This window comes from Colletotrichum orchidophilum, assembly GCF_001831195.1.
Source record: "Colletotrichum orchidophilum strain IMI 309357 chromosome Unknown Scaffold_183.1, whole genome shotgun sequence".
NCBI classification, from domain to species: domain Eukaryota; kingdom Fungi; phylum Ascomycota; class Sordariomycetes; order Glomerellales; family Glomerellaceae; genus Colletotrichum; species Colletotrichum orchidophilum.
The window spans coordinates 1-13,885 of record NW_019173139.1 but is presented as its reverse complement, the minus strand read 5'-3'; the positions used below and the strand labels follow the sequence as shown (position 1 = coordinate 13,885).

General features: G+C 55.8%; 2 protein-coding genes across 2 annotated transcripts; one reads left to right on the top strand and one right to left on the bottom strand.

Moving 5' to 3' along the window:
* Positions 1 to 2,043: 2,043 nt before the first annotated feature.
* CORC01_13210 (uncharacterized protein) lies at positions 2,044 to 5,909 on the top strand (the record flags this gene model as incomplete). Its single annotated transcript, XM_022624827.1, has 6 exons — positions 2,044 to 2,805; positions 2,870 to 2,979; positions 3,038 to 4,546; positions 4,600 to 4,701; positions 4,749 to 5,402; positions 5,456 to 5,909. 6 exons carry the CDS (start codon positions 2,044 to 2,046, stop codon positions 5,907 to 5,909), a joined length of 3,591 nt encoding a protein of 1,196 aa, XP_022468650.1.
* A 2,052-nt stretch (positions 5,910 to 7,961) lies between these two features.
* On the bottom strand, positions 7,962 to 9,345 carry CORC01_13209 (autophagy protein Apg5; the record flags this gene model as incomplete). Its single annotated transcript, XM_022624826.1, has 2 exons — positions 7,962 to 8,546; positions 9,040 to 9,345. 2 exons carry the CDS (start codon positions 9,343 to 9,345, stop codon positions 7,962 to 7,964), a joined length of 891 nt encoding a protein of 296 aa, XP_022468649.1.
* Positions 9,346 to 13,885: the final 4,540 nt, after the last annotated feature.

The following is a 13,885-nucleotide window of genomic DNA, read 5'->3' as shown; positions in this document are numbered from 1 at the left end:
AATGGGTACGTACTGTGTTGGTAAAGTAAGGTAGGTGCTGGGTCGCACACCCCTTACCCCCCCCCACCCCTCGTTCGCTCACCAAGGACCCTCGGCCTCGCCCGACCCCCCACACCCCACCGATCCCATTACTACCGTCCCCGCCCCCCCTCTTTATTTTTATTTTCATCCCCCCCCCCCCCCCCCCCCCCCCCCCCCCCCCCCCCCCCCACCCCTCGTTCGCTCACGAAGATCCCTCGTCCTAGCCCGACTCCCCAATCCCAACTTGTCCATTTAGTATAGTCGCCGCGCTGCGTTTTTATTTTTCTTTTATGCCCCCCCCCCCCTCTCTTCTCTTCCTTCCTATCCACCCTTGCAGTTTTCCACATACCCCCTGGCCCTGCTAGCTTTCTGAGACTTTTTGACTTGGCAGGGTCGATTGAATATCCCAGGTGGTGTCTCTCGCTTTCTCTCTCTCTCTTATTCTCTTTTCCTAGGAGGAGCACTGAGGACTTGCTGCGAGAATAATTCCCCAAGGTACCTTGTCTCTTGTCAGTCACTCTCCTCACGTCTCTACAGCACCTCACACACAGACCAGGGGCCGAGGTACTTTGAGATACCACACGCGGCTACCCCTCGGCCAAGCTCCAGAGCTCCAAAAAAGCACAGAGGGCCGAGAGGAGGAGCGTCGAGAGTCAGATCAGAAGCAGACCGCCTTGGAACGGGGTGTTGCCCGTTTTCTGCCTCCAACTTTTTTTTTTTTTTTTTTTTGGCATCCTGCACACCCAACCCAACCCGCCATCGTACAGGTCTTCGTACATAGTAGAGCAAGCGTACCGAGTACTCCACTCCGTGCGTCCAAGGTACCTTGTAGCCGTGGCGCTCGTCTCCGTGCGGGAGCAAGGTATATGGCGACCTGGACATCACCATCCATCCATCTCGCCGCCGCTTGACAAGTTGACGCTTTCTCGACCTTCTTTTTCTTTCCCTCCTCTATCCGTTCGCGCAACGAGATTCCCCTCCCCACATCGCTCACACCTTCACCCCCGTCCAGCCTCGAGCAGCGCAACCCCAAGAGACGAGAGTGCAAAAATAGGGAAGCTCCATCTCTGCCCAACACGCTGATCCCCGCCCCCTTCAACTTCCAAGCAACCCTTTGGGCATCCGGGCGCATTCGCAGAGTGGGAAAATCCCATTTCCCAGGTTTCAAGAACCACACAGCCGGGAACACCTCAAACCGCATCCCCTCGGCTCCAACTCGACCTCGACTCGAGTCGAGCTCTTCGTCGCGCGCCGCCGCCACCGCGCCTCTTCCGCCCTCCCTCTCCCAGTCCCCTCCCTCCCTACCTTGGTCCTTGACACCCAAGATAGGTTCTACCGACACATCCACGTCTACCGATACGGATACCTCGACTCCCAACGACTTAGATCCCCGACGTTGGGTCGCCAAGTACCTACTCCTACCTTACCACTCCTCACCCTCACCCTCACCCTCCTCCTCTACTGTCCGTACCTCGCCGACTTTCACACCGACCTACCCTTCCCGTGCGTACACTACACATACGTTGCACTTTTCCGCGTACCGGTAAACCGTGGACCGTACGTACAGACACGCCGCCGTCAGGAAGAGGAACCACCACGGCCCCCATGCTTTCATCCAAACACTGAGAGCCTCCAATTGCTGCTGCCCCAGACCTAGACCCAGACCCAGAACCAGACCCAGAACCCAACCTGATCTCCGTTCCCCGTCCCGGCCTTTCTCAACTCACACAGGCTTTCCTGCTTGGTCGCTTGGTTACTCGCTTGTCCTTCTTGCTCCTCCTCTCCTCATCCCCGTCCACTGCTCCCGTCTGCGTCGCGTTGCGTTGCGTTGCGTTGCGCTTGCCCAGCATCGAGAGACTACTGGACTGGATTGGACCGGACCGGAACTGGACTCTGCTCCTCCTCGTTGCCCATAGCTTTCCCATGGCCGCCACCTTCTCCTCGGATCTAGCCTGACCCTATTTTCGCTTCGTCTCTTGTTTTTTTTCATAAGCATTGTACGCATGTACATATATATCAAGCATGGATCCTCCGGGGCAGCCTGACAACAAACGCCCCCGTTACTCGAGCACCAACTCGTGGTCACCAACCGGCGGACAGCAACAACACCACTTACCACCACTCCACCCGCCGCCCTCGCACCCGTCGACGCCGCACCAGGCCCATCCTCCTCCGCCTCATCAACACGCGCCGCCTGCGCCATATAACCACCAGCAGCCCCCGCCACCGTACCCTCCTCGCTCCGTCGAGCCTCACCACCCTCCTCAGCCGGCGCCGCAACATCATCCCGACGACCGACGACACCATGAGCAAGAGCCCCCTTACACGCCGATGCAGGACCACTATCGACACCCGCCCTCACCTGCGCACCCGACTTACCCACCGTTCCCAAACCGAGACCCTGGCGGCGTGAAGAGGGAGCCGCACGACGAGAACCTATCCCATCCACGACGGCCTCACTCGACAGGAGGCGGGCCACAGGAAGGCCTCCCTCCTCCGCCGCACTCGGCGCCGCCGCACTCTGCGCCGCTGCACCCTTCCCACCAACCGTACCCCGACGACTCCCGACGACACATGAGCTACGACAACGGGCCACAGCAGATGCCCCCCACGCCGGGGGGCTACCGAAGCAGTTTTCCTCCTCCCCCTCCCATGGCCCAACCCCCGCCACCTCAGCATTACGAGCAGCAACCCCAATACCAACCGCAACCCCCTCCAGATGCGATCTATAGTGGTATTCAGTACTCTTCCACCGCCAAGCGCAAGGCAACGAGAGCTTCTCAGGTGCGACTGCTTGGCTACCCTTTTCTCTCCACCCATGTAACTCTGCGCTGACTCCGTGTAATAGGCTTGTGACAGTTGCCGGCAGCTAAAGGCAAAATGCGACGAAACCAAGCCTTGCAAAAGTTGCAGAGAAAAGGGTGTCGAGTGCAAATATCGTGATCCTATTCCAAAGGCGTCAGTCGAGTTTGCCTCCCCTCCCTCGAATAATGTATCTTGCTGATATTGGAAACAGGATTGACAAGGGACAAACCGACATTCTGGAAGCAATTTCTGAGATGAAGAGCGCAATAGAGGCCAAATTTGAGGCGCAAATTGCGGCCCAGACAAGGTGGATGCACAGCATGGAACACACCTTAAAAGTGCATAATATCAAGATGGAAGCCGAGGGGCCGCTTTCCGACCATTCCCCAGCCGACAAGTCGCTCGTCAAGTCGCCATCGCCAGTTGCCGCACCGCCTGTGGAAGATTACCCCCCACCCGACGAAGAGATGGACGAGCCGCAGCCAATGGCTGTCGGCGAGACGGACTTGGCCCATCAGATGCACGACACGGATATGGACAACGACGATGTGCCAGACGACCCGCCCGGGCCACCTGTGGCGCCGGGAGCACCTTCGATCCCCGCCAACCATACCACTAGAGCCGACACCATATTGTTCTGGCCGGGCGTCAAAGAGATCACTCAAGGAATTCTGGAGAAGGAGAATGTCAAGTACCCTCAAGAGTACCCCATCGCCCAGGAAGAGAAGCGCGGTGTTCTCCGACTCTACGGCCGTGGTGAAGGAAGTGGGCAAGACCCCAGCCGCGGCGTTCAAAACATTCCGGCTTCAGAGGCCTTCGGAACCATGGACACTCTGGATGACAATTTCTCCGAGACTGGAAACTCGCCCTCTCCTGGCGAGGCTTGGGGCCAGGTCGGAGTACCGAGCCCGTCAAGCGTGGGATATTCCAGTACCACACTCGTAGACGGCGCTCCGGATTTCTCGGAAGAAAAGGTCAAGTCATATATCAATAGCTTCGAGAACCACATTCTCAGCCTGCACCCGATCATTCTGCCGGGTGACCTCAGAAATCTGGTCAGGCGCTTCCTGGACAACATTGCACAAAACGAGAAGAAGGCGAAGCCGACAGCTCCCGGCGTCGCCAAGTTTGTTGCGCCGACGAGCAGCTACCCGGAAATGTCAAACAAGCGGAAGCGATCGTCGCCAGCACTAGATCAGCCGGAAGAAACTATCCAGGTCTCCAAGAAGCCAGGTAGGCCGCATAGGACGATCGAAAACGCCCTCGTATTGGTCATCCTCGCGCTGGGCAAGATCTGCCAGCACCAGTCCAAGATTCCGGACCTGCCTCGGGATATGGTGGAGCATAGCCAAAACTCCCCCATGAACAGGAACGGATATCCGTCTTCCCCCGGTGCCCAGGCATCCCCTCCGTCATATTCTGCGCACTCTCAATCGCCCAAAGAGCAGGCCAACAGCCATTCCAGCAGACGGCCTTCGTTGCAGGGCAGCGGCAGCAGCGTGAAGCCCGGTTCACTCAAGCGCAATTACGACATAATACCTGGTCTGGAGTACTTTGCCTTCGCCTCTGATATCATGGGCAACCACATGGCTGGCTGGACGATGAAGCATGCCCAGACGTTCATCTTTGCTGGTCTGTATCATGGTCAGCTAGGCAGAGTACTGGAGAGTGACGCCATGTTCTTCAACGCCGCACGAGCTTTGAACATGATCATGCGCCGGTAAGTGCATCGAATCCTCGTGCCGAAGAGATGTGTGGCTGATATCCAAGCAGTGACATGGATCGTTTCTCGAAGATGAGTCTGGATAACCCCGTGGAAAAGAAGCGTGACAACCTAGTCCTCCTCGCATATTGGAGTTGCTTGCAGCTTGAAAGGTAGGTCATGCGACGCTGGATTCGTGGACAATACTGACAATTCATAGTGATATTATTGCGGAACTTGAACTTCCACGATCGAGATGTCTCGACTACGAGTACCTTATGCCTTGGCCCAACATGAAGCTGATGGAGAACGACTTTTCTGTCAGAGTACGAGAGTCTTATATTGGACAGCTGTACTTGCGCAAGACGTTGAACACCATCCACAACTTGCTCTACGACCCGAAGGAGCAACATTTGTCGATCCATGCAAAGATGAGCAAGGTACACACTTTGGAGGAACAGCTGAGAAGCATGGCGTGGGTCTCGACAGACTTCCGCTTCGACGAGAATGACCCGCCCGCAAACGACCTGATCGACGCCAGATTGCGTGCCAAATACTGGGGCGCTCGAGTCATTATCTACCGGCCATTTATCAGATTCGTTTTGGAGGTATCAGACAGGTTGAAGCAACGATCCGATGGGTCCGACATGCTTAACAAGGAGACGGTAGGACACATTGGCGTCTTCACTCAACACGACGCAACCGCATTTGTGGGGCAAGGGTCTCACGGGATCCGTCGGCACGACGAGCTCGACTCGGAAGTCAAAGCCTATGCCGAAAGAGGAATCAAGGCGCTTATCCAGAGTACTCAAGCCTTTCATGGCGTTGACAACAATCGACTTCTCGTCACCAACATTTTCGGTACAGCTCATGCGTAAGTGGTGGCTTTTTCTGCATTTCTCCTTGTGACTAAACTGACCATCATAGGCAATGGGGCAACCTTTTGATTCTGGCAGCAGCGTTCCGGGATCCGTACCTACATCACCTCGTGCCGAGGGAGCTACTCAAGACCTTGTTCCGGCGGACCATCAGCATGCTCGACAAGCATGCCCAGTCATCCAGCTCCCTGACTATTGACATGCACATTCTGCAACACATTGAGAAGGAGCTCTTTGTTGAAAACCCGAGGGTCGGCTCCAGCAGCTTCGGCAGCACCAACAGCCACACTGGGCCGACGATTCCCCCGCCTCCGCCACCCACGTCTGCGCCGTCGGCCCATCATCACCATCACCAGGGCCCAATGTCTATGGCGTACGCTGTCGAACCTAATCACCGCAGCGCGGACAACTCACCGAACCAGGGGCACCGCTTGTTGAGCAATGGATCGGGTCACGCGCCGAATCACGGTCAGAGCTACCACGGACACCCTATGCAGATGTAAAACGGAAAACCCACGCAGCGCCCACCAGGCGGAGAAGTATACGAGAGTCTGCTCGCGCTTGCAATCAATGACGACAGAACCGGGGAACTAGGGTGGAAATTTTTTGGTTATGTGGAACTAAAGGCAAATTAATTGGGAGGAAAACGGGCGGAACGAAATGCCAATGTGTGTATGCGCGGGCCAGAGAAGACGGACGCGCTCCTGGTCATGAAATTTCTTCATACCCCCCCAAACAACAAACATCCATGAACCGGCGTTTTGCGAATTCGATTCATTTCTCGTACCTACTTTGGAACCTTGCTCCCCCGGAAAACATTTACAAAGAAACCGCCGACGCAGTACAAAAAAAAACCTACGCAACCTTAGTTATTCACTCACAACTGGAACTTACCTGGGGTTTGCGAATCTTTCGCCCGTATACGCATCGGCGAGAATGAGCATCACGGGACTGGAAACCTCCTGCTTCCATCCGTAGGATTGGCTATATATATATTTATATATATACTTATGCTCAAAGTTGGACGACGCGGGAAGCGAACGGCGGAGGAAGTAAAGGAGGGGTTGGGGCAAGGCAGCATTTGGGAGCGGTAGGCCGGGGGGTGGGTGGACGGCATTGGACAAGAGCATTTTTCACTCTCTGTCGTTATTAGACGACGCTGGACCTCCGCAGGGTCGTTTTGAAAATGGTTCGGCGGAAAGGGAGGGAAGAAGGAAGAGGGAGGGCTAGGGGGGATCCGGGATTGCATATAAAAGACGACTCGTAGCTAGTCTGGTTCGCGCCCTTGTTGTTTCTTGGTTCTTGTTCTTGTCCTTTTCCGCGTTGGTTTGAAACTACGTTTGCTGCTGCTATTGCTCTCAGTTGCCTTCACAACTTGAAGCCTGGGAACAATTATCCACAACAAACCAAACCTCGTCCCCCTTCCCAAACAAAGCATTGCATCGGAGAGTTTTCTATTCGGGTTTTTTGGTTTCTTTATAACATGCTGGCATCATTTGCTCTTTTTATATATCCTTTTCTGGTTTTTTTTTTTTTTTTTTTTTTTTTTCTTTTTTTTTTTTTGGTTGTGGTGTTTTCTTTTTGGTTTTTTTGTTTTTTTTATACCTTGCTATCATTTGCTCTTTTTATATTTCCTTTTCTGGTTTTTTTTTTTTTTTTTAAACCTAGGTTCGGAATAATCGTCCTCCCCCATCTCTGAGAATTGGATTCACCAACGTGGTTCTCACTCCTTGATTTTTTCATTTCGACTATTGGTAGGGTAACGGTAGGGCAAATGGGTCTTGTGGCTTTGGCGGGTTTTTGGGGGGGGGGGGGAGAAGCTTTTTCATATCTATCAAAACTTTTTTTTTTACTTTCTACCACCATCTCATACATTTTTAAGGATGGGGGGGATGGGGAGGATCCTTTAGCGGAGGAGATACCAAATGAGAAGAGGCGGGTCGTCGGCGCGGGCCTTTCTCTCTCTCTCTCTCTCTTTTGTTCCACGTTGACTAGTACTACTATTTGCCCTACTGAATCTTTTACTGCTCCTTGATCCGGTGATGACTTGTTTGCTTTGTTGTGAGGTGGTGGGTGGTGGGTGGTGTAAGATGCACACGAGGGATTTGGTATATATTAAATGTTGCGGGAGACTGCAGACTTGAGGTCGAAGTATGTTTTGTATCCTTGTGTGGTTCTATGATGCTTGTGTGGTACGTGTGGGCTTGCGCGTAGGTGTGTGTATGTGTATTTGATAAGGCAGGAGGAAAGACCGAGAGAGTGTGTGGCTTTCTTTCGGGTTGATGGGACGAATTGGCTGCTGCGTGTAAGTGAGGTGTTTTGAGGGCAGTTTTATACACAGATCACGAACTTGGTTCCCAAAGAATAAACATTTACAAGATCGCTATTGCAAGGGTGTGTGGATGTGTGCTTTGTGTACAATTACGTTGATGATCATGTTTGCATTGATATTCCTTGTTTTGACATTCCTGTGATGGAGCGACTCCTTACAACACCAAAACCAACCCTTCCATAAAGGACCCCATCCATCTTGACTCCTTCTCATTCTCTCGCGCTCACAATAACACAACGGCCAGACAAAGCCACCCATCCGGATAGGCCGCCTCGCGCATCAGGTCCTCGAGGGGCGCCGAGAACGGCACGGGCGAGCCATGGAGGACGACGTTTGCAAGGACGGGGTCGCGGCTGGAGGGGAACAGGCTGGGGAGATGGGACTGGAGCGCGCGGCCGAGGGTCTGTCTGGTGCGGGTGCCGGGAATGACGGGCGGGACGAGGGTCTGGAGGACTTTGAAGGCACCTGCGGCGGAGGATGAGGAGGAGGGCGTGTCTGGTGGTGGTGGTCCTGGTGTTGATGGTGGAGGAGCTAGTTGCTGCTGTTGTGAGGTTGACAAAGATGGTGGCTTCGGTGAGGCACCGGTGGCACCGATGGCGCTGCCGCTGCCGCTGCCAGGCGGGGGCGAAGACGGGATGTACACCCTGAGGGGCACGTTGCGGAGGGGCGTGGGGGCGTTGAGGAGGAGGGCGTTTATTTTTGAAAAGGAGGCGTAGTCGTTGTCTTGGACTGCGTTCCAGAGGGTCGAGGTGTCTGCTTTGGAGAGGGACATTATGCGTTTTGCGTTGCCGTAGCGGACAAAGTCTGCCTGTTTTGGGGGGGAAGGGGTTGGGTCCCAGTCAGTCAGTCAGATACGGATGAATTCGGCCTTTCAAGGTTTCAGGGTTTGGGGGGGGGATGGGGGCTTGTCGTGTTGGGAATCCTTCTTGTGGGACATTGGGTGTCCTAGTGTGAGGTGATGACGGAGTAGAATGTGGAAAGTGGAAAGATGGAAGGGGGGGGGGGGGGCAGGTGATGTGTTCTTGTGGCGTTGTGTAAAAGCAAAAAAGCCAGCAACAATAACAGGCGGATGAGAGACAATTTTTTGGTGGCGGGGAATGGCATGTCGCTTGGGTATGGGTTGTTTTTATTTTTTACCCATGCATGAGAGGATGAGACAAGGGAGACGGAGACATTGCGGTAAGTTTAAGAGAAGAGAGACATGGAAGAGGTTGGAGAAGGAGACAAGGAGGGACGTTCAAGAAAGGGGAAGAAGACAAGAAACGAGAGGAACAATTCGCGTAAAAAAAAGTCGAACTCACCTCTTTGACGCAGTTTAAAAAGGTGTCGCCAATGTCCCAGCTGTCGCCGTCGCTGACGGTGAGGCGCCAGGGCAGGGAGGGCTGGTAGAGGTCGACGAGGAGGCCGAGGGGCAGGTTCCTGAGGAGGAGGTCCTCGTGGTGGAAGGCGGAGACGGGGGTGCGGAAGAAGGCGGAGCAGCGGGGGACGAGGAGGGCGAGGTAGGAGAAGCGCGGGAGGGATGTGACGAGGGGCGTGTTTGGGTTGGAAGGGTGGATTACGTGGAGGGGGATCTGGGCGGACCAGAGGGTCTGGGGGATCGATGCCATTTTGAAAAGGGAGGTGAGAATACGTTGAGATGGAGGTGGGAGGCCCCGGGGGGGGGGGAAATGGAGGATTTGGGGGTTCTCAATGATGCGACGGCGCGATGAGAGGCGGGTTCCACGGAGTCATGACAGGTCTTGTTGTAGGATGGCGCGTTTGGTGCTTGAAGACAGCCAGTGTTGGGGTGTTTGTTGCTGGTCGGTCCGCTATGCCGCGACGTTTGCAGAGGCCGGATGAGCACGGCACGGAGGCTCGAGCGACTGACGTTGCACTTTGTCCGGCGTTGAGCAAGTGACGGTCGGTACGGAGGCGGAGGTGGGGCACCTCACATTCCCAGCCCGACCGAAACAAAGCCCCGCCATCCGATACGTACTGCTAGCAATCTCAGGTGCTCCAGTGCTATATTACCTAAGCGGCACCGCGTTGCCCTTTTCAGTTACCCGGGCGATCCCTGGAGCTGAGACAAACCTCGGAGCTTAGCTAGCTGCCTGGAGCAAGGACACTAGCGTGAGAGCTTTACCCCAAGCTGTCCACAGGTTCTCTCTCTCCAGAAGCAGCGAAACTTGATACTCTTACGGATACGGAGTACACACCTCGCCTCCAGCTCGCACACCATTCCTCGTCCTTCCTAGTCACAGAGGTGGTCGGGTCTTTACCCCCCGGCCTGACAGCGGCTCTTTCCACGTCCACAGGGAACGTCCCTCCTTGGAGTCTATGCTTTTCGGCGGCACCAAGCAACAAGCACCAAGGCGCGGCTTAGCTGAGAATCCTACTGCACCTGCAGCTCTTTTCATGTTTCAACCTCAACAACATCATCTCTTGCTGACCGCCACCTGCCACTGGGGTCGCGCGTTGTGCTGGTCAGACTTTCAACGACAAGAAACGAGACATGCTCATTCCTGGGCGGCACGCGGCATCACCGTCTTGAAGCCTGAAGGAAGGCACCCGCGGGTGACGGCGTAATCACGGCAACATGCTGAAGGGGAGACCCCCGGCCATGGGTGATTGTCCATGTATCCGTACATGCCGCCTGCAAAAGAGTCGAATCGGCCTCCAAAGAATCCACGGGTTGAGCCTTGATGCCTGCGGATCGATCGATGGGGACGAAGCCAACGGGAAGTCAGTCTTCAGATTACGATGCGGCATGACAGAGACTCGCCGTCTTCCCGGGGTGTGCAAAGCAAGCAAGCCCGCCGCCCGCCTCGCGCGCCAAAGAGTCGCATGTAATCCTGGAATCACGGCATGTCGTGGTCAGTCGAGGTGCACATGACCCGGCCGATCAACCTCGCTTCGCCTCGACCGCCGAATCGTCGCTTACGTGCGCCCCATTTCCTTGCTCCATCGCTATTTTCAACGCTGCTTGGCTTGCGCCTGTCCAATGTCCGCCGTCGTACTATTATCCACTGACCCAAACGGGCCACCGACGGGCAATCTCTCTTTCTCTTTCTCTTTCTCTTTTTTTTTTTTTCTGCTCACTGAGTCGTCAATACAGACTGTTCCTTGGACACCCTTGGCCTCTCTTCGACCCAGCGGCCGATGCTACACGGCACGCGCAGCACGCGCAGCAGGACGCAGGTAGGAAAAAGCAAGAATACACCGCGTGCCATGCTGTAGCTCCGAGACAAAAGGTCTGGTTACACGAGAACGAACGAAAGGTCCCCACCCTCTCTCTCTCTCTCTGATGCTCAGGCTTTCTCTGCAGAGAGCTCTCGGCTCTGTCTATTCGTCTTTCTCTCTCCATCTGGGGTGTTATCAACCAACCACGAGCTTACACAACTCCCACCCCCTCCCTCGAGCTCTTTGCCAACGAGCTCCGCTATCTCATACAACTCTCCCTTTCACTTGTTTGCTTTTTCTTCCAAGTGCACTCGGGACCCGTGTCGGTGGCCAGCACGTTATGGAAAATTCCCCGGAATAATTTTACCAACCCAGTCCGACCGTTGGACCACGAGGTGGTGATCTGTTTGTATGGCGGGGCAGGGGAAGACCAGACCCAATGCCCTTTGAGATGCAAGGGTCTTCGACATCTCCGCAGCCATAAGAAGTTGCGTCTGCAGTATCTCACATAACCCATCTCCATCGCCCAGGGCGGTCAAACCGCCGCGGATTCAGATGGAGGTGACGAGTCAATGCCCAACCGAAACTAGAGCCAAACCATTTTTTTCCTTTCCTCCTCATTTTACCATCATGAAGAGAATTCCATAATAGCGCTTAATGCTGTACTAGCGCTGTTGACTAATCGGCAATCGAAGCGAGCTATCAGTTTCTAAAGAACAGTACCAGCAAATGGATCCCTGTCAGTGTCGCGCTGCTGGCTAGGCACTTGAACACTTGGAATGCCATCCAGGGCTACGGAGTCAAGGTAAAGAGAGCGTAGCACTCCTTTTGCTGGGTAGCTTTGGGCTATTCTTTGCTTTTGCCCCCAGTCGTGCAGGCTGCAGGCTGGCTCGCGCTGGATATATATCTGGCATGTCCTGCCCGCCCCCCGTATCTGGACTACTTGGGAGTTGGTCCACAGCGCCCCCCCCCCCCCCCCCCCCCCGCGCCCCCCCCCTCCCTCTGCCCCCCGCACACCCACCATTGCGGGGACAGTGCCACCCTCTCCCCCCACCTCCCCCCCACGCGCCCCGCGTCGCTCACGGCTGTCGACCCCCCCGGCCGCCCCCCCGCCCCCCCCCCCCCCCCCTCTTCTCGTCACTTCTCATTCCTGACAGAATCACTCAAACGAGATGGCTGCGCAGCACAGCGCAGCAGCAGCACATGCGCTGCGACCTTCTTTATTGTCCTTGCATTTGCGTCCCTCTCTCTGCTTGGCCTGCCGCCGCCGCCGCCGCCACCGCCCACCTCGTTCTCACTCCCACCGGGCCGTCTCCCAAAGTACCTTTGAGGTCGAGTGACTTGAGAGTGACAAGTCAGCCAGACGGACACGCTATGTGTCAAGTCGTGGCCTGTCGCCTGCAGAGCCAAATCACCAGTCTCGTCAACTCGAGGCTCTCACCTCCCTCACCCACAACTTGCAAGAAAAACCCCCTCCCCCCGTTGTCGACCTTTCTGCCTTTCTCACACGCCCCCCTTCTTTCTGTTCCCCTGTTCCGTCACTTTCCCATCACATTCGCGTTTTCCCCATATCCCACGATGAGCGCCCAAGGCCGGGAATCTGAAAATCGCAACGCACCCCGATCCATCTAAGCCACCTCCGAGAGAGTGATTTCCACGTAAATCACATTTCATATCCTCAACGAAGAACCCCTACCCTTCATAAACCCGGACACAACTCCCAAACAGAGTATGGCCTTCCCGTGCCTTACCGCCCATCCCGTGCCCATGCCCTTGGTATGGACCGTATGGTTCTGGGCCCTCGTCTTAGTGTAGTGTTCGAATAGGCACTACCACCAACCTCAAAAACCACACCCTTTCCCGCATCTAAGGTCTCGCGCCGTCGCCGTCGCCGTGGTCGCCCATGCCTAGCCCAGCGCCTTCCCCCCTCACCCGTCACCCTATTCCATCCGCCGTGCCTGTCCATCCCGTCAAGCAAGGTCAAGCCCCCCGTCGCTCACTAAAACCGCACTATCAAGGCCTACCCATACCCCCGGGAGGCGCGCTCTAGACGATCCCATGGCACTGGGTCCATCGTGACCCTTCAGCTAGGTAACCATATTCTCTCCCTTGATCAGAGTTCGACGTCGTGTCAGAATTCGAGGCAGCGAACACGACGACGCCACGGTCGCCGCCGCCGCCGCCGCCACGCAGATGACACCCAGCCAAACGCCCGCGACGACACCATCCCTCCCCAATTCCATGGAATCTCTCTGGAGTGTGTTCTAGGTCATCCAAGTGCGGAGTGCCACCACCTTCCTACGCTGCCCAGCCAGCCGATCCCCCAGCATCTGGCGCCTCGGGATGCATGGTGCGCTTTGCTTACTGCTACCTACCTTTCCACGTTTGCCTGTTCTGCCACCCATTCGTCGCGTTCGTTGGCCCTGGCACCCACCGGCAGGCGTGTCCTCCATGGCCGACGCGCGGGAAAGAGGCTAACCGGTCACATGCGGGCATGCGGGACGCAAGTGCCGAACTAGAAGACCACCACAAAAGCACCGGCTCTTGATACCGCGCGCGCGCGCGTGTCTCCATCACACCAGGAGGAGGACGAAGAAGGGGACGATGTGCAGGGTGAGGCGGGCGGTTGGGGAACGATCACACCAAAGCTCTTGTCACCTTTCATAGACCACTCCTCTATTGCAAGTCTCTTGGGGCCTAGGGGATTTAGGGTGTATTAAAAAGGGGTTTGGTGGCTGTCAAACAGGGCGACTGGGGGGGACCCATCAAACAAAAGCACTGGTCACCTTACATAGAGCGTGGCGCTATTGCAAGTCTCTTGGGGCGTGGGGGATTTAGGGTGTATTAAAGAGGGGTTTGGTGGCTGTCAAACAGGGCGACTGGCGCTGCCGCTGCGGCTGCCGCGGCTGCCGCTGTGTGTGTGATCGGGTTAGAGCGGCCGGCACGATTCCCAAGCTGCCAAGTCCCGCCGGCAATAATCGGTCCCCT